Here is a 26,545-nt window from a genome sequence, read left to right on the forward strand (position 1 = left end):
CCCCATCCCTGGCAGTGCTCAAGGCCAGGTTGGACACAGGGGCTTGGAGCAAGCTGCTCCAGTGGAAGGGGTCCCTGTCTATGGCAGGGGTTGGGAATGGATGGGCTTTAAGGTCCCTTCATCCCAACCCATTCCATGATTCTGAGACACTGTGAAGGGTGCCAGGAGGCACTCCCTGTGCTCGCTCCTTTGGCTGGTGGCCTCATGGCCTGGTTTATTCTTTCCTGAGCTGGAAGCACAATGTAAAACCAAGCTCCATGAAGCCTTTGTTGTCAGAGGCTGCTGTGGGAACACACCCATCCTTTACCTTCCTTGGTGCTGTCTCCTAAGGGTAAACGTGTTGCAGCCCATCGTGTCTTCCTGAACCTGTAGCAGCCTGTTGTGCACAGGACAGACTCCCAGAAGTGATCACACCAGCCACCACACAGGGGCTGAGGAGCTGCAGGATTGCCTGCAGCATCCCAGGGGGATTATTTCTTGGCTAATAGTCCATAGGATTTAATACCTCGATCCAGCTCAGTGCGTGCTCAATAGGAATGTGTTTAAGCATCAGGGCTGGGAGCAGCCTGCTCTAGTGGAGGGTGTCCCTGCCTGTGGCAGGGGGGTCTTCCAGTGTCTGAAGGGGGCCTATAGGGATGCTGGGGAGGGACTCTTCATTAGGGACTGCAGTGATAGGACAAGGGGTGATGGGTTAAAACTGAAACAGGGGGAGTTTAGATTGGATCTAAGGAGGGACTTCTTCCCTGTGAGGGTGCTGAGGCACTGGAATGGGTGCCCAGGGAGGTTGTGAATGCTCCATCCCTGGCAGTGTTCAAGGCCAGGTTGGACGAGGCCTTGGGTGCCATGGTTTAGTGTGAGGTGTCCCTGCCCATGGCAGGGGGTTGGAACTGGATGGTCTTAAGGTCCTTTCCAACCCGAACTATCCTATGATTCTATGGATGAGCTTTTAGGTCCCTTCCAGCTGATACTGAACTCTGGTGCTGCTTTGCTGCCGGTGACAGGATGAGCTGTGCAGCTGATGTTGTGCTCTTGTTGCTGATGTGATGACTTCAGTTGCTCACTAAAACACTAAGCTTGTTCCCTGCCTCTCGTGCAGTGTACAACTGGACCGTGGACGAGGTGGTTCAGTGGCTCATCACCTACGTGGAGCTGCCACAGTACGAAGAGACCTTCCGAAAGCTGCAGCTGAGTGGACATGCCATGCCCAGGTCAGTGCTCCCCACGTTGTCCTGTGTTCCTCTGGGATGGTGCCAGGGAATAAACCAGAGCTGAGGCGGCTCGTAACATCCCATCTGATGGCACCATAGAGCCGAGTGTCACTCCTGCTCCACTCCAGTTACCTTTGGATGCTTCTCCTTTGCTGTGGTCCTCTGCAGGGAGAGATTTATCCTTGGGTGAGCATGTACCTGCTGTGGGTGAAGGGAGAGGCTGCACTTGCCCAGAGAAGCTGTGGCTGCCCCATCCCTGGCAGTGCTCAAGGCCAAGTTGGACACAGGGGCTTGGAGCAAGCTGCTCCAGTGGAAGGGGTCCCTGCCCATGACAGGGGTTGGAACTTCACTTTCGGGGTGTTAGCCAAGCAGCATTTACATTCCCAGTTCAAGGGTTACTGGTTATGGACCTCTGCAGCACTGGTGTGTGGTGGTGGGAATCCATGCCCCTTGTTCTCCAGCAAAGGAGACCTAAGCCTTGTGTTCCTCAAGCGAATGAGATGGCTTAAACCAAAGAGTTCAGTCCATCTCTATGGGTAAAGGTTATTGTCACTGAAAAGGGGCTTATAAACTGAGAGGGAAGGTGGGTTTTGAGGCAGTACATGGTGTGCCCCAACAGTTCTTCCATGTGAGAAGTGTGGGTTTATGGTCTGTGGAAGATGTCAGGGGCTAGCAACAGAGCGTTGGTTAAGAACAATAATATCTGGGATTGGACAGCAACAGATCAGTTTTGGTGAGGAATCAGGACCTGAGTTGTCAGTGAAACACAGGGGGCCTTGGGTTTTCCTCCTTTCTCCATGTGAAGCCAAGGACACTGCTGCTGATCTCTTTCATGAGAGATCCTGTGTCGGAGGTGCCGGTATCTGAGTGATTCCTTTCGTTCTGGCAGGCTGAGCAGGGAGCTGTCAGGTCCTGCTCATGGCGTTTCTCCTCCCATAACCTCGTGTTACTAAGGCTTGCTCAGTTGTTAATCCAAATGGACACGGCCAACCCTGCTTTCCTCTCTGCCTCCTCTCCAGGCTGGCAGTGAACAACGCCACCATGATGGGCAGCGTGCTGAAAATGACAGATCGAAGCCACAGGCAGAAGCTGCAGCTCAAGGCTCTGGACACGGTGCTCTTTGGGCCTCCTCTCTGTAAGTACAGAATTGAGAGTCCTTTGGCTGCTCCTCACAAGGATCTGCCTCTGCTCAGGCCTGACCAGCAAGGATAGATCTGTGGGAAACACTCTTTGCCCTGCACAGGGGGCCTCATCCCTCTGAAACAGGGATGGGTTTGTCTCAGAGCAGCTCCAGAGCCCAGCAGCATCCCGCTGCTGCCCGCTCAGCTTCTGTTCCATCTCTGCTGCTGCAGACACGCTGTCCTGCTGGGGTCTCCTCTGTCTCTGGGGTAAAACCTTCCCGTGGTTCCTGTGTTTGGTGCAGTGCAGCTGCCCAGGGCAGGCTCCAGAGGGGAGCTGCTGCCGGGCCCTGCCTCCAGCATCCCTGGGGCTCCTCAGTGACTCAGGCTGCAGGTCAGCCGCCTCCAGATGAGGGCAATGCCTTTATCCTGGATGGGAAGGCATTTGGGATGGATGAGAATGAGGGACTCGGCTCCTTTGATGCTGATTACAGGCGTCTCTTGGCATCTGGAAGCTCTCTGATGCTTATCTCGGCGCTGCTGGGGTGCTCCTTTTGCATTCGTTCTGTCTGGCTCATGTCTAGTGTCTATTAAAGGGACTTTTGTCTCTCTCCCTCTTACTCATGCCTTTGTCATGAGCTTTAGGTGCACTGGGGAGCTGAGCAGGGCCTGTTCCTGCTTGGGATCCTGCAGATGAGGTGGATTTCATGGCAGTTGTGTTGCCTGAGCACACATTGACCCCCATGCTCTGGTGGGGCAGCAGCACAGGACGGATATGGAGCTGCTGGAGTGAGGCCAGAGGAGGCCATGGAGATGCTGCGAGGGCTGGAGCAGCTCTGCTCTGGAGCCAGGCTGAGAGAGCTGGGCTGGGGCAGCCTGGAGAAGAGAAGGCTCCTGAAGGGGAGACCTGAGAGCAGCTCCAGTGCCTAAAGGGGCTGCAGGGAAGCTGGAGAGGGGCTTGGGACAAGGGCCTGTAGGGCCAGGCCAAGGGGAATGGCTTGAACCTGCCCGAGGGGAGCCTGAGCTGAGCTCTTGGCAGAAGCTCTTCCCTGTGAGGGTGCTGAGGCGCTGGCACAGGGTGCCCAGAGAAGCTGTGGCTGCCCCATCCCTGGCAGTGCTCAAGGCCAGGTTGGACACAGGGGCTTGGAGCAAGCTGCTCCAGTGGAAGGGGTCCCTGCCCGTGGCAGGGGTTGGAACTGGAGGAGTTTTAAGGTCCCTTCATCCCAACCCAAACCAGGCTGTGAACAAGCCCAGCTCCCTCAGAGATAAACGATTTCTCCCATTTACTTTGTTGGGTTTAAGCCCCCTGTTCTGGCACCTTCCTTGTTTTCAGTCCGTGTTCACATTCCTGGGAGAGGGGGCAATGAGGTAAATCCTGGCCGCACACAATGAACCCAGTGCAACTTAGGAGGCTTGGCACAGACACGGGTTGGAACCGGCTGATCCTGGAGGTCCCTCCTAACGCAGCTCTGTGGGGCTCTGTGAGCTGGGTGGGTGAGCAGCCCGGGTTGTACAACCGGCCCCTTCTGCCTCAGGGTCCGAAGCACATCCCCACATCCCTCCCTCCAGGCACGGTTTGCTTCTGGCTTCCCACCCGGCCTCACTCACTCTCTGCTCTCAGTGGTGTGCACAGGGGTGGCAAAGGCATCGCAGCCAGAGCTGCTCTCACTGCTCCCCAGCCCGGGGGGGGGAGCTTTCAGGCAGGTCTGGGGTGCTCTGTAAGTGGGCAGTGAATGGGTGCCTGCAGTTGGGGCTCGGGGGCCCTGCTCCGTGTCTGAGGAGCTCCTCGAGCCGCACGGCTCCGGTGGCACTGGGGCAGGAACATCTCGAGCTTGCACTGATCCAAGTGCTCAGTGATGCAGGGAACGTCCTGGTTGGGGTTGCTCAGATCACAGAGCAGGGAGCTCAGGTTGTCACAGACTGAGCAGCTTCCATGGGGGATTGGGGCAAGAGACAGGCTTTCAGTGTGCGCTGCAGTTCGATGCCTTGCAGGAGGGGATACTCGCTGTTTTATGCTCGCAGTGGTTTGTCTCCAGCTCACTCTGGTGTGTGGTGAGAGGTTGTTTATCCAAACCTGATTCCTTAAGGAAGGGGTTGCGAAACAGCCGCTTTCAGCAGCCCGGAGCAATCGGCACGGTCGGGAAGTGCTCGGTGACCTTTGAAGCAGCTCAGAGCAGTGATGGATTTAGTGCTTCTGGATGAGTTCCTGCTGCAGCTCTGCTCAGCTGCTCGGTGCAGGTGGTCTCCTGGTCTGTGCTGCCCAGAGAGTGAAGCTGCTGCCGGTGGGATGTGGCTCCCATGTGCAGGGTTTGTGCAGCCTGGAGAAGAGAGGGCTTCAGAGAGACCTGAGAGCAGATCCAGTGCCTAAAGGGGCTGCAGGAAAGCTGGAGAGGGGCTTGGGACAAGGGCCTGTAGGGCCAGGCCAAGGGGAATGGCTTGAACCTGCCCGAGGGGAGCCTGAGCTGAGCTCTTAGGCAGAAGCTCTTCCCTGTGAGGGTGCTGAGGCGCTGGCACAGGGTGCCCAGAGAAGCTGTGGCTGCCCCATCCCTGGCAGTGCTCAAGGCCAGGTTGGACACAGGGGCTTGGAGCAAGCTGCTCCAGTGGAAGGGGTCCCTGCCCGGGGCAGGGGTTGGAACAGGATGAGCTTTAAGGTCCCTTCAAGCACAAACCAGGCTGGGGTTCTATGAGTTTCATGAAGCAATTCAGGCAGATTACTCCTGTGCTCAGGGGTGCCTTCCTTGGGAGAAAAAGCCAGCTTGGCTGAATTGAAACCCCGGCAGTTCCTGCATGTTCCTTCCCAGGAACGAGCACTTGACTCCTTCTGGTTATCCTGGATCTCACAATGAAAGCTCCTAGGAAGCAAACTTCACACCCAGGCCCCGTTCTCCTTTGTGTTTCCTTCTCCCCTTGTCTGCAATGGAAGCTGCTGCTGCTTGTCCAGCGCTGCGGAGCTGGGGGCACTGGAGATGGCTCAGCTCGAGGTGGGGCTGGCAGGGACTGCCCTGTGCTGCACCTGCACCTGCCTGGGCTGCGGGGCTGGAGCTGCGGGGCTGGAGCTGCGGGGCTGGAGCTGCGGGGCTGGAGCTGCGCTGGGCCCGTGCTGGGCAGAGCGGGAGCAGCAGCAGCCGAGGAAGCAATAAAGGAGAACAAAGGTGGAATAGGTGTGGGTGGTGGAAACCGCCCCCCCAGCAGGGCAGCCTGGCAGCCTCCGACGGGTGTGAAGTGAAGGGAGAGCCATGCAAAGCTCCGTGTGTGCAGCAGCCTGCCAGCAGCGGCTCCTTAGGAAGAGGATGTTGTGATATTCCATCCGGGATGGAAACGGGGCCAGGGTTCATCTTGTTTATTCCTTTAGTGTGGAATTTACAAGGGAATGTTCTGCAAACACTGCTGGAAGCCGTTGGTGATGGATCATTGGTGATGGATCTGTGCTGGGAACATGAGGGGAGCAGGGCTTGAATGTCAGCTGAGGGCTTGGAGCAGGGTCCTGTCCCTCCCCATGCAGGCAGGCCCAAGTGTGTTTTAGCTGTCACCATAAAGCCCTCAAGGAAGGGACCTTAAAGCTCCTCCAGTCCCAGCCCCTTACCACGGGCAGGGACCCCTTCCACTGGAGCAGCTTGCTCCAAGCCCCTGTGTCCAACCTGGCCTTGAGCACTGCCAGGGATGGGGCAGCCACAGCTTCTCTGGGCACCCTGTGCCAGCGCCTCAGCACCCTCACAGGGAAGAGCTTCTGCCTAAGAGCTCAGCTCAGTCTCCCCTCGGGCAGGTTCAAGCCATTCCTCCTTCTCCTGTCACCATCAGTGTCCCTGGTGAGCCACCCCCTGCATCCATCACCCCATTCTGGCCATCCCTCGCCCAGGTCATGTCCCTGTACCCGACATGTACCATCCATGCGTCCACTGGTGCCTTCCAGTACTGGCTTTGCCAGGTTGGCTCCGGGCTGGGTTTCCTGGTGCTGCAGGGGGGAAGATGCTGCTGGTCCCTGGTCCAGCCCCAGTGTCCCTTCTGCTCACTGCAGAGCCCCTGGCCTGGGCTGCTGCACCTCCAGGCTGGCCACAGGACCTGCGTGCACTGGGGAAACGCTGCCAAGCCCCAGCTGAAGCGTTCCTAGAGAAGGTTGAGGCTGGCACGGTCCCTGGTGGAGGGGAGCGGTGCTGCTGGGGCTGTGCTGGAGCAGCTTCTCACTGAGGAGCAGCCCGGGGGGCTTTGAGCTGGTGCCAGGGCAGCTCATCTGCTTCAGGGAAGAGCACAGCTCCTGGAGCAGCTCAGCAGTGGCTGGAAGGGGTCCAGGTTTGCAGCAGAGCTGCTCTCAGTGAGGAGGTGGTTCCTCCTCTTGGTGTGCATCTGGGATGCTGCAGCATCGCTGTCAGAGCAGCGCACACAGCCCTCGCCTCCCCATGCAGTGAGTGGGGTTTCCTTCCCGAGCTGGGATCTCACCTGCTGGGATCCCACAGCTCCATCTCTTGTGTTTAATGCTGTTAATGCATTGATCCAGGGCTGGTGGGCTGGGGGGAGCATTGAAAGGGAATGACACGTTGATAGCTTTCAGCAGGAGCTGATGTTCAGTCCACAGCATTCCAGAGGTGAATGTCACGGGTATTTAAGGAACAATTTATCTTATTGTCCTAGAGGTAAAAACATGACAGAGTTCTTCATGGGCTGTGGAAGTTTTGCTGAGCCATGATCCTTATGAGGATAACGATGATCTCTGCCCAAATCCTGTTCACCATTCCTGATGCATGGGAGGGGATTGTTCCTTAGCTTCAGGAACTGCAGGTTAAGCGGAGGGGGGTTCCCTGGAAGCGCTTTGGCAGCTCCTACCCCACTCCTGGAGAACAGGAGCAGCTCCTGTGCCCAGCTGTGGCTGGAGCCCCACCAGCAGCTACCTCCATCTGCTTTGCACCAGGGGCCCCAGGTCCAGCCCTGTGACAATGTGCTGGTCCTCACTGCCCTGTGAGGATGTGCTGGTCCTCACTGCCCTGTGAGGATGTGCTGGTCCTCACTGCCCTGTGAGGATGTGCCGGTCCTCACTGCCCTGTGAGGATGTGCTGGTCCTCAGTGCCCTGTGACGATGTGCTGGTCCTCACTGCCCTGTGAGGATGTCCTGGTCCTCACTGCCCTGTGAGGATGTGCTGGTCCTCACTGCCCTGTGAGGATGTGCTGGTCCTCACTGCCCTGTGAGGATGTGCTGGTCCTCACTGCCCTGTGAGGATGTGCTGGTCCTCACTGCCCTGTGAGGATGTGCTGGTCCTCACTGCCCTGTGAGGATGTGCTGGTCCTCACTGCCCTGTGAGGATGTGCTGGTCCTCACTGCCCTGTGAGGATGTGCTGGTCCTCACTGCCCTGTGAGGATGTGCTGGTCCTCACTGCCCTGTGAGGATGTGCTGGTCCTCACCGCCCTGTGATGATGTGCTGGTCCTCACTGCCCTGTGAGGATGTGCTGGTCCTCACTGCCCTGTGAGGATGTGCTGGTCCTCACTGCCCTGTGAGGATGTGCTGGTCCTCACTGCCCTGTGAGGATGTGCTGGTCCTCACTGCCCTGTGAGGATGTGCTGGTCCTCACTGCCCTGTGAGGATGTGCTGGTCCTCACTGCCCTGTGAGGATGTGCTGGTCCTCACTGCCCTGTGACGATGTGCTGGTCCTCACTGCCCTGTGAGGATGTGCTGGTCCTCACTGCCCTGTGAGGATGTGCTGGTCCTCACTGCCCTGTGAGGATGTGCTGATCCTCAGTGCCCCGTGACGATGTCCTGGTCCTCACTGCCCTGTGAGGATGTGCTGGTCCTCACTGCCCTGTGATGATGTCCTGGTCCTCACTGCCCTGTGACGATGTGCTGGTCCTCACCGCCCTGTGACGGTGTGCTGGTCCTCAGTGCCCTGTGACGATGTGCTGGTCCTCACTGCCCTGTGAGGATGTGCTGGTCCTCACCGCCCTGTGATGATGTGCTGGTCCTCACTGCCCTGTGATGATGTGCTGGTCCTCACCGCCCTGTGACGATGTGCTGGTCCTCAGTGCCCTGTGAGGATGTGCTGGTCCTCAGTGCCCTGTGACGATGTGCTGGTCCTCACTGCCCTGTGAGGATGTGCTGGTCCTCACTGCCCTGTGAGGATGTGCTGATCCTCACTGCCCTGTGACGATGTGCTGGTCCTCACTGCCCTGTGAGGATGTGCTGGTCCTCACTGCCCTGTGAGGATGTGCTGGTCCTCACTGCCCTGTGACGATGTGCTGGTCCTCACTGCCCTGTGACGATGTGCTGGTCCTCACTGCCCTGTGGCGATGTGCTGGTCCTCACTGCCCTGTGACGATGTGCTGGTCCTCAGTGCCCTGTGAGGATGTGCTGGTCCTCACTGCCCTGTGACGATGTGCTGGTCCTCACTGCCCTGTGACGATGTGCTGGTCCTCACTGCCCTGTGACGATGTGCTGGTCCTCACTGCCCTGTGAGGATGTGCTGGTCCTCACTGCCCTGTGAGGATGTGCTGGTCCTCAGTGCCCTGTGACGATGTGCTGGTCCTCACTGCCCTGTGAGGATGTGCTGGTCCTCACTGCCCTGTGAGGATGTGCTGGTCCTCAGTGCCCTGTGACGATGTGCTGGTCCTCACTGCCCTGTGAGGATGTGCTGGTCCTCACTGCCCTGTGAGGATGTGCTGGTCCTCACTGCCCTGTGACGATGTGCTGGTCCTCACTGCCCTGTGAGGATGTGCTGGTCCTCACTGCCCTGTGACGATGTGCTGGTCCTCACTGCCCTGTGACGATGTGCTGGTCCTCACTGCCCTGTGAGGATGTGCTGGTCCTCACTGTCCTGTGAATGATGTGCTGGTCCTCAGTGCCCTGTGGCGATGTGCTGGTCCTCACTGCTCTGAAGGCAGTGAAATGAAAGCACAGAAGCTCCTTGGTGAGGAAGAGGAAACTCCCAGCACAAACACTGCCTGAGGAGACTGGATGAAGAGCAGCCCTGAGGAGAGGGACTTGGAGTCACCATGACGTGGCAGGGGGTGTCAGAAGCCTCCCATGTGCTGGGCTGCATCCTCAGCTTAAAGCTCCTCCAGCTCCAACCCCTGCCATGGCAGGGTCACCTTCCGTAGAGCAGCTTGCTCCAAGCCCCTGTGTCCAACCTGGCCTTGAGCACTGCCAGGGATGGGGCAGCCACAGCTTCTCTGGGCACCCTGTGCCAGCGCCTCAGCACCCTCACAGGGAAGAGCTTCTGCCTAAGAGCTCAGCTCAGTCTCCCCTTGGGCAGGTTCAAGCCGTTCCCCTTGGCCTGGCCCAACAGGCCCTTCTCCAAAGGGATCTCAGGGCACCTTCATTCTATATGCAGACCATCCAGCATGCTGCATCAGTATATTCCTGTACAGACAGGATACTTGGCTGCTTTTATCTGTTCCCTGTGCTGGCTTATGTCTGTTCCTCATTTCTGGCTCTCACTCAGACAGAGCAGTTCCTACCAGGCACAGAGAGCAGCAGCTCACTCGAGTCACCCCAGGGATGGTGTTTCTGCTCATGAGGGTGGCCCTGTTAGACTCAAACACCTTCAGGCTGATCTGCCCCCCAGTGGAGAGCGACCTACAGAGAAACCAAAGCTGGGCTGTGACCAGAGGGAGCCCATGGGGTGTAATTTGGTGCCGTAACCAGGTCAGACTCCAGCACTTCAGCACAGTGAAGATCACTGCAGGCCATGGGTGTCACTGGCAATGAGCCCCATGTGATGCGTCCCTTGGGATGCAGTCAGAGCATTCGCATCCATCATCTGCTGCTGGGGAAGGAATGACCTCAAAAGCTGTTGTTTTTATGGCACATCTCAGCTGCTCTTGGCTGAAAAATAACTCAGAGCTGGAGATCCAGTACCAGGCTTTTCCCTGGTCCAGGTTTAATGCCCTTACTGCTGGGACACATCAGCTCCTCTGGCTGAGAGTCTGAGCCCAGCTTAGTGCCATCTGCTCCATTGCTTTTGCAGCTGGTGTCTTCCCCTGTCTCTGTGACACAAGGTGATCTCTTCCTTAGGCTGAGGCTGCTCATGCCCTTCTGTGATGCTTCAGCTGAAGCCTTTGAGTAGGAATGGCTCATTTTGGCCAATTCTTTACATGTCTCTGTGTGTATTTGTATCATTCTTGATAGGTCCGGGCCGTTGTCTGTGGTTTGTAAGTGCGCTGTTGTGGAATTCCTGCATCAGTGACATGAGAGCTTCAGGATATGAGGAGAAAATGTTGATCTAACCTGTCATCTGTGCTTGGTGATCTTGGAATCCCAGCCTGGTTTGGGATGAAGGGACCTCAGAGCTCCTCCAGCTCCAACCCATACCACAGGCAGGGACCCCTTCCACTGGAGCAGCTTGCTCCAAGCCCCTGTGTCCAACCTGGCCTTGAGCACTGCAGGGATGGGGCAGCCACAACCCCCTGAGCACTCTGGTCTCACAGTCCCCGCTGTTGTTCTCCCTTTGCAAGGAAACCCCAAGTAAATCCTTTATTGCAGCTGCATGAGAATGTAAACTCATATTTCCAGCCCCCAAATGCTGAATTCCATCAAATCCAGCATCTTTTCCTCCCAATTCAAGCACCTCAGCATCCTCCTTCAACACCTTTTCATCTTGCCTTCCCTACGCTTTGCACACCAGCAGTGATAACCTTTGGCTTCTGCATCTTCTGTCTTGACTGAGATCCACAGCGATACGGGGGTGTTAAAGCAAACATCCGTGTCCCTGTATTGGCTTCACTGGGGCATCGTGAGGTTTGGGTGGACACTAAATACTGCTCTTCCTTAGCTGGGAAATCCTGCTGGAATCCTGGTTTGGGTTCTTCAGCACTGAACCCACACTTGGTGCCTTCCCCTCTCTCACGTCCGTCCCTGCTGTTTGTTGATAGATGGAAATGGGGTTCCATCGAGCTGGAATGGTGATGGATGGAAACGGGGTTCCATCAAGCTGGAATGGTCATGGATGGAAACGGGGTTCCATTGAGCTGGAATGGTGATGGATGGAAACGGGGTTTCACATCGAGCTGGAATGGTGATGGATGGAAACGGGGTTTCACATCGAGCTGGAATGGTGATGGATGGAAACGGGGTTTCACGTTAAGCTGGAACGGTGATGGATGGAAACGGGGCTTCACGTCAAGCTGGAATGGTGATGGATGGAAACGGGGTTTCACGTCAAGCTGGAATGGTGATGGATGGAAACGGGGTTTCACGTCAAGCTGGAATGGTGATGGATGGAAACGGGGTTTCACATCGAGCTGGAATGGTGATGGATGGAAACGGGGTTCCATCCAGCTGGAATGGTGATGGATGGAAACGGGGTTCCATGGAGCTGGAATGGTGATGGATGGAAACGGGGTTCCATCCAGCTGGAATGGTGATGGATGGAAACGGGGTTTCACATTGAGCTGGAATGGTGATGGATGGAAACGGGGTTCCATCCAGCTGGAATGGTGATGGATGGAAACGGGGTTCCATGGAGCTGGAATGGTGATGGATGGAAATGGGGTTCCATGGAGCTGGAATGGTGATGGATGGAAACGGGGTTCCATGGAGCTGGAATGGTGATGGATGGAAATGGGGTTCCATGGAGCTGGAATGGTGATGGATGGAAACGGGGTTCCATGGAGCTGGAATGGTGATGGATGGAAACGGGGTTCCATCCAGCTGGAATGGTGATGGTGGGGGGTTTTGGTGGTGGTGTGGTGGGGGTTTGGTGGTGGTGTGGTGGGGGGGTGTGGTGGGGGGTTTGCTGGAATGGTGATGGATGGAAACGGGGTTTCACTCGAGCTGGAATGGTGATGGATGGAAACGGGGTTTCACTCGAGCTGGATGGTGATGGATGGAAACGGGGTTTCACATCGAGCTGGAATGGTGATGGATGGAAACGGGGTTCCATGGAGCTGGAATGGTGATGGATGGAAACGGGGTTCCATGGAGCTGGAATGGTGATGGATGGAAACGGGGTTCCATCCAGCTGGAATGGTGCTGGATGGAAACGGGGTTCCATCGAGCTGGAATGGTGATGGATGGAAACAGGGTTTCATATCGAGCTGGAATGGTGATGGATGGAAACGGGGTTTCACACTGAGCTGGAATGGTGATGGATGGAAACGGGTTTCACATCGAGCTGGAATGGTGATGGATGGAAACGGGGTTTCACATTGAGCTGGAATGGTGATGGATGGAAACGGGGTTTCACATTGAGCTGGAATGGTGATGGATGGAAACGGGGTTTCACATCGAGCTGGAATGGTGATGGATGGAAACAGGGTTCCATGGAGCTGGAATGGTGATGGATGGAAACGGGGTTCCATGGAGCTGGAATGGTGATGGATGGAAACGGGGTTCCATGGAGCTGGAATGGTGATGGATGGAAACGGGGTTTCACACTGAGCTGGAATGGTGATGGATGGAAACGGGGTTCCATCCAGCTGGAATGGTGATGGCAGGTTTTGCAGCTTGGCCGTTTTGCGCTGGATCTGCCCCATCTCTGCAGTCACAGCTCTTGTGTCCTTGTGTTTGGAGCTCTTTGCACGGTGCTGCAGGAGCATGGTTGTCCTGGTCCTGTGTCACGTGTTGCCAGGCAGGTTACGTCTGTTAGGTCTGGAACTGAACCGCTTCTCTTCTCTTTGCTTCCCCTGTCAAATGGAATAGATGTTTTCAGTATTGTCCTTCCCCACAGTTCCCTCTAACCCCATCCTGAGTTCCCATGTCCAGCTCTGCTGTGTTAACTGTCATCTTCTCTTGACTTCAGTGGTGCCTCTGGTCTCTTCCAGTGACTCGGCACAACCACCTGAAGGACTTCATGCTGGTGGTGTCCATCGTCATCGGAGTGGGTGGCTGCTGGTTTGCCTACATCCAGAATCGCTATTCGAAGGAGCACATGAAGAAGATGATGAAGGACCTGGAGGGACTCCACAGAGCAGAGCAGTCTCTCCATGACCTTCAGGAAAGGTATGTTTGTGTGTCCACCCAGCCCGAGCATTCATCAGGCTGTCAGCCTTACCTGCAAGGTTCTTACTCCATTAGAATATCACAGAATAATGGAATGGGTTGGCTTGGAAGGGAGCTTAAAGCTCATCCAGTGGAAGGATGAGCCATGGGCAGTGGAAGGCTCCTGTTCCAAGCCCCTGTGTCCAACCTGGCCTTGAGCACTGCCAGGGATGGGGCAGCCACAGCTTCTCTGGGCACCCTGTGCCAGCGCCTCAGCACCCTCACAGGGAAGAGCTTCTGCCTAAGAGCTCAGCTCAGTCTCCCCTCGGGCAGGTTCAAGCCATTCCCCTTGGCCTGGCCCTACAGGCCCTTGTCCCAAGCCCCTCTCCAGGTTCCCTGCAGCCCCTTTAGGCACTGGAGCTGCTCTAAGGTCTCCCCTTCAGGAGCCTTCTCTTCTCCAGCCCTCTCAGCCTGGCTCCAGGGCAAGGAACCAAAGGGTTTATGGAGCAGAACATCCATGAGCAAAGGGGATGGGAGCTCTCCTGTTGTACTCACAGTGGTCACTTTGCTTTGAGGGCCTCTATTTCAAGTAGGCACTTCCTATTCATTTACCCCAGTTAAGTATATGGGAGCAGTGGAACTTCACACAGTGAAAGTGGTGTGGTTTTTATTCCCTGTCTGACTCATAATGACAGTATATTGGGATCCCCACTCCCTGAAATTACAGTTTAAATCCATACCTGGAGGGGAAGAAGAGCCACAGGAATCCAGATCATGCAGACTTTGGCATCCAGGCTGGTCAGGCTGTTTCATGCTGGCTTTTGATGGGGAAAAGGCGAGCAACAGAGGAATTGCTCATCCCCTCTTGAATCCTGTGTGCACGGTGATACCTGCCTTGAGGAGTGCTGCCTGGGAAGGACGGACAAAAGACATCATTTTGGAGGATTCAGTGTGAAGCCCCACACTGGACCAGGTTCTTGCCTCACTGCCCCTTTGTTTCGTGCCCTGAAGAGAGGATGAGAGAGCTGGGGAGAAAGGAAGGCTCCAGGGAGACCTCAGAGCTGCTGCCCCAGGGCTGGAGCCTGGTCTTGCCTCTGTGCCATGAGCGGCCTTCAGGATCTCCCTGCTCCTGAGTCTTGCTGGAAGGGCTTTTCCTTCGAGTGTGACCCCATCAGTTGGTGTCTGGGGGGGAGCAGACACTTGAGAGAGCACCAAGGTGACGGTGCCAGGCTGGGCACGTTCCCTGGCAGGAGTGTGGGTACGTGACCTGTGTTCCCTTTGGCACAGGGTGGAATACAGGGCATTTCCCCTGTACCTGCCCTGGTGGCAGCTCTGTCCCCCAGCTGGTTCCAGAGAGCTCTGAGGAGTTCTGCAGCACAGGTTGGAAGTGGCCCAGGGAGGAGGAGCTGTATTTCCAGAGGCAGCAGGAGATGGGAATCCCTCCTCCTTGTCCATCTGGAGCTGGCGGGCCGCATGCAGGGCCTGGAGTCACTGAGGAGCAGGTCAGAGCAGAGCTCCAGGCACCCTCTGCTGTGAACGCAGGCTCTGGGGAACGACCTTGGGCCCTGCTGCCGAGGGCAGAGCCCTGTAAACAAGTGGATGTTCCTGGGAATCAGCTAATGCTCTAAAGCCAGAGAGGAAGAAACCCAAAACCACCAATACTGGACACAGCTGAGCCTTAAGCCAGAGCAGCTTGTGTTGTTTCTGCAGGGAGGGCTCGTCCTCTGCAGAGGGCACCGAGCTGGAGCTCAGGAGGTGGGACCTGCATCCCTGCGCATTGTGGGGCATCTTGGTGCAGGGTTGAGCTAATTCCCCTCTAAAGGGGGGATAGACCTTTGCTTCTTCATCCCAGAGCCCCAGCCAGGTTCAGCTGTGGTCTGCAGCCACTGTAGGAGCAGCAGAACCTCCAAACAGCATCACTGGTTCTGAAGTTCTGCTCAGAAGCTTCTTTTCCAGAGCAGGAAGGGACCTCCTGTCCTGCCTCACTGGCCCTTGGTGCTGCACAGACCTGCGGAAGGTGTGTGGTGCCTCTGCAGTTACCTGCCAGCTGCTAGTGCTGCTGCTGATGGACAAGTCCAGTGCGTCTGGAAGAGCTGGGAAGGGAGGATGGATGTAAAAAGTCATCTCCTGCTCATCTTCAGAATACCTTCTGAGGATCTCCTTCCCCAGTGACACTTGCAGGCAGTTAAATGACCCAAGATGAAAAAGCTCGTGTCCTAGCACATCCTGCTGAGGATGGGAGGCTGTATGAAGATCTGTATGGATGACACTGGGTTCTTGCTCTCATTGCCCCTTGATTTCTTGCTCTGGAGCCAGGCTGAGAGAGCTGGGCTGGGGCAGCCTGGAGAAGAGAAGGCTCCTGAAGGGGAGACCTGAGAGCAGCTCCAGTGCCTAAAGGGGCTGCAGGAAAGCTGGAGAGGGGCTTGGGACAAGGGCCTGTAGGGCCAGGCCAAGGGGAATGGCTTGAACCTGCCCGAGGGGAGACTGAGCTGAGCTCTTAGGCAGAAGCTCTTCCCTGTGAGGGTGCTGAGGCGCTGGCACAGGGTGCCCAGAGAAGCTGTGGCTGCCCCATCCCTGGCAGTGCTCAAGGCCAGGTTGGACACAGGGGCTTGGAGCAAGCTGCTCCAGGGGAAGGGGTCCCTGCCCGGGGCAGGGGTTGGGAATGGAGGAGCTTTAGGGTCCCTTCATCCCAAACCAGGCTGGGATCCCATGATAATTTAATGCTTACAAGTGTAGCTCTGTGTTGTCTTGGAGAGCTCAGGGCACATGGTGCCACCGTGGCTCAATCCTCTGGGTCTGAAGGTGATGGCACACACAAAACATGGTTCTGTCCATGACCAACGTGAGCAAGCACGGGCTCTCTGTCAGGAGAGCAGAAGGGTATAATGGGAATCACAGTGTTGGAGTGCCTTGGGAATTAGCTGAAGGATAAGATTCCTCCCCTCTTCTGCGTCACAGGAGGGGGGAATTTCTCCTTTAACGAGAGATATTTTGGTGGTTTGGGATTTGCACAGGCCTAGTATGGAAGAGCTTTAGGGCTGCTGCTCAGGGCAGGGAGCAGGGGCTTATCTGGGAGCATGGAATGTCCTGGCAAGGGCCTCTTTGGGTTGGGGAGAAAACACTTGAGGTTCTCAGCAGAGCTGTCAGTTGGAACTGGGCCTTCTCCAAGAGGAGAGACAATGTGATGGCAGAGAGAGCCCAGCCTGTCCACACTCTTAACTGGGCCTGGAGGAGCCTGAGGAAGAGGAGTCCTTGGTGGAGCAGTCAGGGCCTTCCCTCTTGGCCCCAAAGGCAGCGGTGGGGCCCTGCTGCCCGTGCATGCCCAAGAGCACACCCAAGTGATGCCCTTCACCACCAGGCTGGGTACCTTGGTGTGTGCTGCAGGGAGCAGCAACTGGGGAGCAGCATTTCCCTCTTCTGGTCTGGGATGAGCAGGAGCTGCTCTGAAACCCCACAGTGCCCCTCTCCAGGTGTGGTCTTGGTCAGGTCCAGCTCACTGAGTGCCACTGTCCCTCTCCTCTGTCACATGACACATCCCCCCGCTGGTTTGCTTCCCAGTTTGGATGTTGGTCTTGAGGGAGAAGATTTCATGACCTTGAAATACTTATTTCTGGTGGAGATGGTTCCACTGGGGGCTTTTTCTTTCCATTTTATGGATAGTTTTATGCGGTCACTGAGAGAGCTGGGCTGGGGCAGCCTGGAGAAGAGAAGGCTCCTGAAGGGGAGACCTGAGAGCAGCTCCAGTGCCTAAAGGGGCTGCAGGAAAGCTGGAGAGGGGCTTGGGACAAGGGATGCAGGGATGGGAGGAGGAGGAATGGCTTCAACCTGGAAGAGGGAAGAGTAGATGGGACATTGGGGTGAAGCTCTTACCTGTGAGGGTGCTGAGGCGCTGGCACAGGGTGCCCAGAGAAGCTGTGGCTGCCCCATCCCTGGCAGTGCTCAAGGCCAGGTTGGACACAGGGGCTTGGAGCAAGCTGCTCCAGTGGAAGGGGTCCCTGCCTGTGGCAGGGGTTGGAGCTGGAGGAGCTTTAAGCTCCCTTCCACCCAAACCAGTCTGGGATTATGATTCCATGAAAAACACCAGAACCATCCAGACATCACCGAAACCCTGAAGCATCTCATTGTGATGGTGGTGGTGTGTCCTGCAGAGGCCTGAAGCTTCCCAGCCTCAATGGCTGAACCTTGCTGAATGGGTACAAGGACTATGTTAGTACTTCTGGTCGTCATATATATAGTTCCTACTGATTTCATTCTGTTATGAGGAAAAAGAATAACTTCCAGGCAAGATTAAGACGTGTGTCTGTTTGAAGGCTCTTGCAAGGAGAACATCCCATCTGGCTGGTTAGACCTGCTGAGGCAGCTCTTCCTTCTCCCTTTTTGATTCATTAAAGCAAAGGTGTTGGGTTTGTAAAAACACTGAAAATTGAAGTTAATGTGAGGCTTATTAATGGGAATCTTGGAAACCCTTTGGGAAACTGAGAAGGTTCCTGCTGTGTTTGATACCTGGAGCTGTGACTCTGGAGCTGATCCCCTTTCCCCCTGGCCATGGGGAGCTTTCTCCTTGACTTTCCCCATAGAGACCCCTGTGACTGTGACCCAGGAAGGGTCAGTGCGGGGCTGGGGGGTGGTGGCCGGGCAGCCCTCGTGCCATGGCCTCCTGTGGCACCAGTGCAGCGCACCCAGCGCGGGGCTCTCTCTCCTGTCCTCTCCTGTCCTGCAGGCTGCAGAAGGCTCAGGAGGAGCATCGCTCCGTGGAGGTGGAGAAGGTGCACCTGGAGAAGAAGCTGCAGGACGAGATCAGCATCGCCAAGCAGGAGGCCCACCGGCTGCGGGAGCTGCGGGAGGGCACCGAGAACGAGCTCAGCCGCCAGAAGTACGCCGAGCAGGAGCTGGAGCAGGTAAGGCGGCACGAGGGGCTCCTCTCCCTGCCTCATCATCCATCCCCTGAGGGAGCCATGGTGCTCTGCTTACCCTGCTCGGCCACTTTGCTTTGCCACTGCCCTGTGTGGAGGGGGGATCCCAGGGCTCCCTCCACTCCCCTGTACCCTGTAACCACGCTGGGAGCAGGCACCGTGCTGGTGGGCACAGCATCCCATCCTGTCCCACAGGACGGTGTTGAACCCTCTGGTGACTTCTGACTCCCACTCCCAACCCTGAGCTCTTTCTCTTGTATTTCTTCATGGGTTTACAGAGATTTGTGGTGACTTTGGTTGTGCTGAACGCGTTTTCTGGTGGATCAGAGAGGGGTGAGAGGGAGATTTGCTTCCAAGGAAAGTCAGCACTAGATGAGAATCTCTACAGCAAAGTTAGAGTTGGGATGCAGTTCTCAAATCCCCTAGTTTTATGTTTAGATGAGCAGGAAAACCATGTCCCCAGCTTACACATCCTAATGCAGGTCTGGAATACTGTGTCTGAGGCTGCTGCTGGGCACAGTGAAACACGTTTGTCCAGAAGGATACACAGAGCATTTGTGCAATAGTTCATTGTAGGCTCAAACCCTGAGACCTTCAGCAAAGGCTATAGGGGGATAATGGAAATCAAGGATGATGCTCACGGCATCTGCAGTAACAGAGGGCAGAGAGTGAGCATCTGGGAATTCCCTTTGCCCGGAGCCACAAACCCAGTGGCTGCTTCCTGCTCCCCTGGGGGACAGTTCTGGCCTGGCTGTAATTGATAGATCAGTTCAACCTGAGCTGGTGTGAGCTGGAACTGCGTGAGCCAAGCAAGTGCCTTGGCAATTCTGAGGCCATCAGCACATCCCCAGCCTGACCAGCTCCAGTCTTTCATTGCCACCATGGAGGACGGGGAGGAAAACAAGACAGGAACTGAGGGGTTCCACTGACAAGGGAGGGAGAAGTGTCCTGGGCCATCAGGTCCCCAGGAACCATGGGGCAGTGTAGCCCACGTGTGCCCAGTCTGCACACTGAAAGTTCCCTTCCTGCTTGGAACATCAAAGCCCAGAGGTGCACGGGTGCCTGGGACTGGTTTGGTCCAACTGGAATGGTTTGGGTTGGAAGGGACCTGAAAGCTCCTCCATTCCCAACCCCTGCCACAGGCAGGGACCCCTTCCACTGGAGCAGCTTGCTCCAAGCCCCTGTGTCCAACGTGGCCTTGAGCACTGCCAGGGATGGGGCATCCTCCTCACTGCCCATCCAGCCTCCCCGCAACGTCCCTGGGCCCCGTTTCAGGACACCCACTGGGATGTCCACACTCACACAAACCGAAGGCCAGGCACTTCGTCTTGGAGCACTCAAGAGGAGCGTGCAGCCTCCCTCTTGTACCCCAGGCCCCTGTACCCAGTGTGCTCCTCACCCATCCCTCCTCCCTCCTTTTGCACCTGCTGAGAAACCCGGCATGCAAGAGGTGACTCAAGTGCTCTGTTGTTTCTTAGAGGCCTCTGGGAGGGATGCATTGCCAGGGTGAGTACTGGTTTTACCCACCTGACCCACACTGTGTGCCTATAACATGATCACCGTCCCAGTGAGCTGTAGACCACCACCAACATTAACCAGTCACTCCCACTGACCAGAAACCTCATCCCATTTAAGATATTCTTGGGTCCCAGGGAATATTAAACCAAGACTTTCTTTTGCAGCAGATGGTTCTTATCACTAAAATGATACTGGGGGGGTTGGGAGCTCCTGCTGGAGCTGGGGGATGAACTGGAGCTGCAGTGTGTTTCTGGGGTGGGACTGTCCCATAGTGGGTTGTTCGCACCCATCCTCTCTCCTCACTAGGTCGTCCTCCCCCAGACCATGACCCCAGCCAGGGCGGCAGCCCCAGAGATCAGTCCTTGCCCTATAAAGTGTTCTGATCAAAGTGGGATCTTGGGAATCTTCACAGGAGAACGTGGCCTCACAAAGTGACTCCTGCCTGCGTTGGTTCCCTGCAGAACCAAGGGGCTGGGTTTGGCCGCTGCTCCTTGGCTGCTGCTCTGCAGCACTTCCCTTTCCCACCAGTGCCCAGGAACATTCCTGACCAGGTCTGAGCCCTCCCCTGCCCCACGTCCCCCGTGTCCCATTTCCTGAGTCCTAAATACCAGATGCGTGTGGGTCGTGGTCACCTCTGTGTGAGGTAGGAGCGATGCTGCTGGTGGCAGAGGGATAAGAGCAGACCTGCCTGGGGTCGGGCATTCTGTGCCTGTGATTTAGGCCATGTTGTGCTCAGCAGGACTAAATCACACCTAAGGGCTGTAAGCCCTTGACCTCTCCTGTGTGGTGCCTCCTTGCTGCTTCTTGGTGGATCTTGCAAGTGTCCTCCAGGATCCATCCAGAACGGGACTTCAGGGCCTGGCTGTGAGCCGGTGCCTTTGGCTACACCTGCAGGGCTTGTGTCAGGCTGCTGAAGCCCCTCCGTGTCTGCAATGGCAGAGAGGTGTTAGTTTGTGCTGGGCGCTAGCACTGAATGCTCTGTGTAAGGTTTGGGTCTCTCAGACTTGCTTCTACCCATTTCTGATTTGTAATCGCTCCTTTCTCCAGCAGGATGGGGTAAGGGTGTGGAGGAGACAGAGCTGGGATGGAGAGTTCCAGAAACAGAAGGGCTTGGAGGGGACCTTAAAGCTCCTCCAGCTCCAACCCCTGCCAGGGCAGGGACCCCTTCCACTGGAGCAGCTTGCTCCAAGCCCCTGTGTCCAACCTGGCCTTGAGCACTGCCAGGGATGGGGCAGCCACAGCTTCTCTGGGCACCCTGTGCCAGCGCCTCAGCACCCTCACAGGGAAGAGCTTCTGCCTAAGAGCTCAGCTCAGTCTCCCCTCGGGCAGGTTCAAGCCATTCCCCTTGGCCTGGCCCTACAGGCCCTTGTCCCAAGCCCCTCTCCCCATGTTTCCTGCAGCCCCTTCAGGTACCAGGATGCTGTTGCCTGTCGATGGCTGCGCTGCCGCGCTCCCTCTCCCTTGCCCATCCCCTCTCAAAGCAACTTCTGCTTCTGTGCCGAGAGAGGTGAAGCCGTGCAGAGCCTTCCTCTTCCTGCTGTTGTCTGACAAGGGGCAGGCTGGGCGCTGGGGGTGACGCTGCCTGGGCAGGGGTGCTTGTCCCGCAGGTCCATGCAGTGCACAGTGTGCCCTCGGCCGCTGCAGTGCAGGGGTGCTTGTCCCGCAGGTCCATGCAGTGCACAGTGTGCCCTCAGCCGCTGCAGTGCAGGGGTGCTTGTCCCGCAGGTCCATGCAGTGCAGCGGTGCTTGTCCTGCAGGTCCATGCAGTGCAGTGTGCCCTCAGCCGCTGCAGTGCAGGGGTGCTTGTCCTGCAGGTCCATGCAGTGCACAGTGTGCTCTCAGCCGCTGCAGTGCAGGGGTGCTTGTCCCGCAGGTCCATGCAGTACACAGTGTGCTCTCAGCCGCTGCAGTGCAGGGGTGCTTGTCCCGCAGGTCCGCATGGCGCTCAAGAACGCCGAGAAGGAGCTGGAGTCGCACTGCAGCTGGGCTGCGCCCGAGGCCCTGCAGAAGTGGCTGCAGCTGACGCACGAGGTGGAGGTCCAGTACTACAACATCAAGAAGCAGAACGCTGAGAAGCAGCTGCTGGTGGCCAAGGAAGGGGTGAGAACATCGGTGTCCGCACCCTGGGTGCTCCCCTGGGTTTGGGGGGTGCAGCTGGCACAGTTGGCTGCTTCTTCATTGCCTTTTTAATCATAGAATCCCAGACTGGTTTGGGTTGGAAAGGACCTTGAGGGCACCCAGTTCCACCCCTTCATGGTTAGGGACCGTGTCAGCCAGCCTGGCCTTGAGCTCTGGAGGATGGTGCTGAGCGATGCCCTGACCAGGGCATGCCCATGAGCTGCGTTACCACGTCCTCAGTGTGCTGCAGCCCAGGGAAGGTGTGGGAAAGGGATCTCTGCCCTGTGGGTCCTTAGTAAGCAGCAGGGTTTGCACCTATTAAGCATAATCCCTGCTGTAGGTCATGTACGTGCCTGGGCAACCCCATGTTGAGCATGGGTATGATCTGTAGAGATGAATCATTTCTGCTTTCCCAGTTGGTTCAAATGGGCTGTGGCAACCAGAAAGCTCTGCGGTGCAGGGATGCTGTTGCAGCGTGTTTGTGTCTGTGGACACACACAGCAGCCAGAGCTGGCAGAGTGTAAGAACCCTTCCTTGCTATGTGCTTACTGCAGACACTTTAACACTGCGTTTCCCTCTGCTCTCCCAGCTCTCCTGTCCATGTCCTTGGTCAGAGTTTCAGGATAAGGCCACTAGATCGGTGGAGCTAAATTCCACCCCGCTTTGATGTCGCACTCCTTTAACGGGGAGACTTCTGCACAAAGGGGAAGAGAGCCAACCTCAAACTACAAACTGCTTCCCCAGACCAAGAGCCCCAGGGCATTAACTGTGCTTGGTAGTTTGGTCCTGGGAAAGCCAGAACAAGCTTCATCAGAGCCATTCGCTGTGAGCCTTGGGGAACCAGGAGAGGGACCAGGAGGAGCAGGAGCCCCGCAGCTGCTTCCTGGCTGCTGGCAATCCCTCACCGGCTGCAGGAGGAGGGATAACATCCCTCGGTGAACCACAATTCACACTATTCACACCCATGTGTGCAGGCAGCTGCCGGCCCTATTTCTGGCTGCCCCATCCAGGACGTTCTTGGCCTGGAGGCCACCCGAGGTCCTCTTCTTCCTGTGACCTTCTTGTGTTGATGTTCCAGGCTGAAAAGATCAAGAAGAAGCGGAACACCCTGTTTGGAACGTTCCACGTTGCTCACAGCTCCTCTCTGGATGATGTCGACCACAAAATCCTGACTGCAAAGTGAGTGTCTGCTCAATCCCTTGTTCCTGCTCCCCTCTCCTCATAGATGTGAGCGCGCTGTAGCCGCAAGCGCTCTTGGTCTCATTTTGCTGCACGTGTGTCCTGTTGACTGAGCTGGGGTTGGACTTGCTCCTTTTAACCAATAACCTTTAAATTCTGTGTCAAACCAACACAGTTAGGAAGAGTAGTTCGAAACCCTGTCAGAAGGATTGGGGATGTGCTGGGATTCCTGACCCGTTACCCTGCGATGCCCACCCCGTTGTGTGTAGAATCCTGGGAGTGCAATGAGAGATGTCTCAAGCCCAGGGATCCAGAGCTGAACCTCTGGGTCCCCTGCTTTAGGCACTTCCAGGTGTGGTTCTCTTCCATTGCCCACATGTCCCTGTTTGACCCCTGCTTCCAGGCAAGCGCTGAGCGAGGTGACGGCGGCGCTGCGGGAGCGCCTGCATCGCTGGCAGCAGATCGAGCTGCTCTGTGGCTTCCAGATCGTCAACAACCCGGGCATCCACAGCCTGGCATCAGCCCTCAACATCGACCCCAGCTGGATGGGCACCCCCCGGCCCAACCCCTCGCACTTCATCATGACTGATGACGTGGATGACCTGGACGAAGAGATCGTGTCTCCCATGTCCATACAATGTACGTAGTCCCTGTGCGCTCAGCCTGGGGCGCTGCAGGTGCTGGGTGCTGCAGCGTGGGGCAGGCCTGGAGCAGCAGTTCCTGTGTGCTAGGAGGAGCTGAGGTATCCGAGATGGATTTGGAATGACCCGGGCCCAACTGTTAGTGCTTAAGGGTCAGGAATCAGAGTAACAGAAGGGTTTGGGTTGAAGGGACCCTAAAGCTCCTCCAGCTCCAACCCCTGCCCCAGGCAGGGACCCCTTCCACTGGAGCACCTTGCTCCAAGCCCCTGTGTCCAACCTGGCCTTGAGCACTGCCAGGGATGGGGCAGCCACAGCTTCTCTGGGCACCCTGTGCCAGCGCCTCAGCACCCTCACAGAGAAGAGCTTCTGCCTCAGAGCTCAGCTCAGTCTCCCCTCAGGCAGGTTCAAGCCATTCCCCTTGGCCTGGCCCTACAGGCCCTTGTCCCAGCCCCTCTCCTTGTCCTGCAGCCCCTTTAGGCACTGGAAGGCTTCTTCCAGACTTCATCAAAACCAGGTCTGTGTAACTGGGTGGAAGTTGGGGGTAGGAACTGCCGAGTCTTGGGGTTCCATCTGTGCTGCAGGCCATGTCTGTCCATGCCATTAGGCTCTGGGGAGATGCTCTGAAGGTCTGGAGGTGAATGCCATGGTTGGCTCAGGGTGATGGGGGGATGAAGGCAGAGCTCTGAGAATCTGGGGTGTCTGCAGGATGTCAAGGCAGCAGGAACAGGGGTATCTGTGTGATCCAGAGCCCAGCAAACATGAGGGGTTGGGGATTTATGGGGTTGGGTGTGCATAGGGAATGTTTAAAGCCTCAAACACATAACTGTATCCTGTTAGTCCCTGTGATTGCCACTTGCCATTAGAAACCAAGGTAGGCAGCTCTCTAAAACACTTGCAAGGTGCAGATGAGGGAGGGGTGTCTGGAGGAGCATCCTAAGGAGCACCCAAAGCACAGAGGATGGGAGCTGCAGAGGTGTGAGGCTGCCTCCCGGGGTTGAAGCCTCAGCTTCCTCATGCTGTGCTCAAGACACCTCAAGTGAGAGCCTTGCAGCAGCTCTGTCTGCAGGGCTGGCAGCCTGGCTGCTGCCTGCATCCTGCCTTGCTCCCCAGTGCCCATCCACATCCCTGCAGGAATAACTGGAGCCAGCGCTGGGCACCCCATTCCCAAAGCGAGGGAGCTGTGGCCTTTCCCTGGAGGCTTCTTCTCTCTTGCTGTACCCAGAGTGGTTCAGGATCGAAGCGGGGGGTTCCCCTGCCCAGCCCTGTCAGGGTGCTGCCCACTGCCCGTGCTGGTTCTCCTGGTAAATCCCTGTTCTCTCTCCTGCTGGCCCATCCCAGATGCAGCCTGGCTTTTCGGGCGCAGGTTCAGTGACCGCTCGTCTCTGTCCTCGGAGGAACAGTCCCTCTGGAAATACCCTGGTTTGGTTCTCTTCACTTTTATCTTCATTTGGTTTGGGTCTGCCCTTTCTCTGGACTAAAACCCATACACCAGTTTCCCACCTTTCTGCCACGGCTGAACTAATGGCTGTCCCTCTCTTCACTGAGCCCTCAGCATCTCGACTAACCCCGGGGAAGAGTCCGCTGGGATGAAGAATCACAGTTCGCTCACGTGCTCTTGGGTTTGCTGTTAAAACCAATCCAGTAGGAAATCCAGAGCCTTGGTCTCCCTTGGTTTAGTCCTGAGGTGGAGATGAAGGATTCAGGCTGGGCTGGGAGGAGGTGGTACTGTTCCCTTTCCCATCCCTCCTCCTTCTCCGGCCACTCCACTGCCAGCCAAGGCTGCTCCTGGTCCCTCCCATGGGGCTGCTCTGCATCACGGTGCCTTTCTTCCCTCGGGACCCTGAAATTAATTGAGCAATGCCACCTGTGTGCTGATTTGTCCCCCTGGTCCCCATGCTGGGCTATGGGGATGACCTGCTCAGCTCTGAGCCTCCTGGTTTTGGCTGGAAGCCTCCCCTTCATAGAGTGATGCCAAATGCTGACCACTGTGCATGGAGGAGGATGAGCACATGCAGCAGCAGGGCAGGTCATGCTCTTCCTCACGATGATGAGCAGCGTGTTTGGCTAAGGGGGATAAAGCCTCCAGTGCCTGGAGGGAGGTGATGCTTGAGGGAAGTGAGGGGCCGCTGTGCCTTCGATCCTGAGCTTATCACAGGCTGTGTGGCAAAGGAGGAGAGCACAAGGGGTGAGGTGTTGAGCTGGTAGATGAGGAATGAGCAGCAGGGAAAAACCAAACCCTCTACAGGGAAAAGCTTGGCCCAAGGGAAAGAGAAACCTGGAGCAGAAATCCCCCGTTATTCTGCAAAGCTGGATCCCTGTCAGTGCTCATTGCTGCTGCACAGGCACAGCAGGGGCTGGAGCAGCCTCTGGTTTCCACAGAATGGGTTGGAAGGGACCTTAAAGCCCCTCCAGCTCCAACCCCTGTCACGGGCAGGGACCCCTTCCACTGGAGCAGCTTGCTCCAAGCCCCTGTGTCCAACCTGGCCTTGAGCACTGCCAGGGATGGGGCAGCCACAGCTTCTCTGGGCACCCTGTGCCAGCGCCTCAGCACCCTCACAGGGAAGAGCTTCTGCCTAAGAGCTCAGCTCAGTCTCCCCTCGGGCAGGTTCAAGCCATTCCCCTTGGCCTGGCCCTACAGGCCCTTGTCCCAGGCCCCTCTCCCAGTTCCCTGCAGCCCCTTTAGGCACTGGAGCTGCTCTCAGGTCTCCCCTTCAGGAGCCTTCTCTTCTCCAGGCTGCCCCAGCCCAGCTCTCTCAGCCTGGCTCCATGGCAGAGCTGCTCCAGCCCTCGCAGCAGCTCCATGCCCTCCTCCATGCTCACTCCCAGCCCCAGGTCCCTGCCCATCCACAGGAGCAGGTTCCTGCAGCCCCACCAGAGCAGGGGGTTTGTTCCCACCTTGGCCCCGTGTACCTTGATTTTCCTTAACTCAGCCCTGCAGCCCTTAAGAGGAA

The 26,545-nt window shown here is 56.8% G+C and overlaps 1 protein-coding gene across 1 annotated transcript in view; it reads left to right on the forward strand.

Moving 5' to 3' along the window:
* Positions 1 to 26,545, forward strand: part of STIM1 (stromal interaction molecule 1) — a 65,535-nt gene that overhangs the window by 28,586 nt on the left and 10,404 nt on the right. Inside the window, exons 3-9 of the mRNA XM_061351873.1 lie at positions 1,054 to 1,208; positions 2,228 to 2,343; positions 13,069 to 13,246; positions 17,946 to 18,123; positions 21,589 to 21,756; positions 22,853 to 22,953; positions 23,357 to 23,592. Of these exons, the coding sequence (XP_061207857.1) occupies positions 1,054 to 1,208; positions 2,228 to 2,343; positions 13,069 to 13,246; positions 17,946 to 18,123; positions 21,589 to 21,756; positions 22,853 to 22,953; positions 23,357 to 23,592 (1,132 nt within the window). The remainder of the gene's footprint in view (positions 1 to 1,053; positions 1,209 to 2,227; positions 2,344 to 13,068; positions 13,247 to 17,945; positions 18,124 to 21,588; positions 21,757 to 22,852; positions 22,954 to 23,356; positions 23,593 to 26,545) is intronic.

The sequence above is a fragment of the Neopsephotus bourkii genome, unplaced genomic scaffold (assembly GCF_033783945.1).
Source record: "Neopsephotus bourkii isolate Nb327-2 ecotype Australia unplaced genomic scaffold, CSIRO-AGI_Nbou_v1 NB_614, whole genome shotgun sequence".
Taxonomy (NCBI): Eukaryota; Metazoa; Chordata; class Aves; order Psittaciformes; family Psittacidae; genus Neopsephotus; species Neopsephotus bourkii.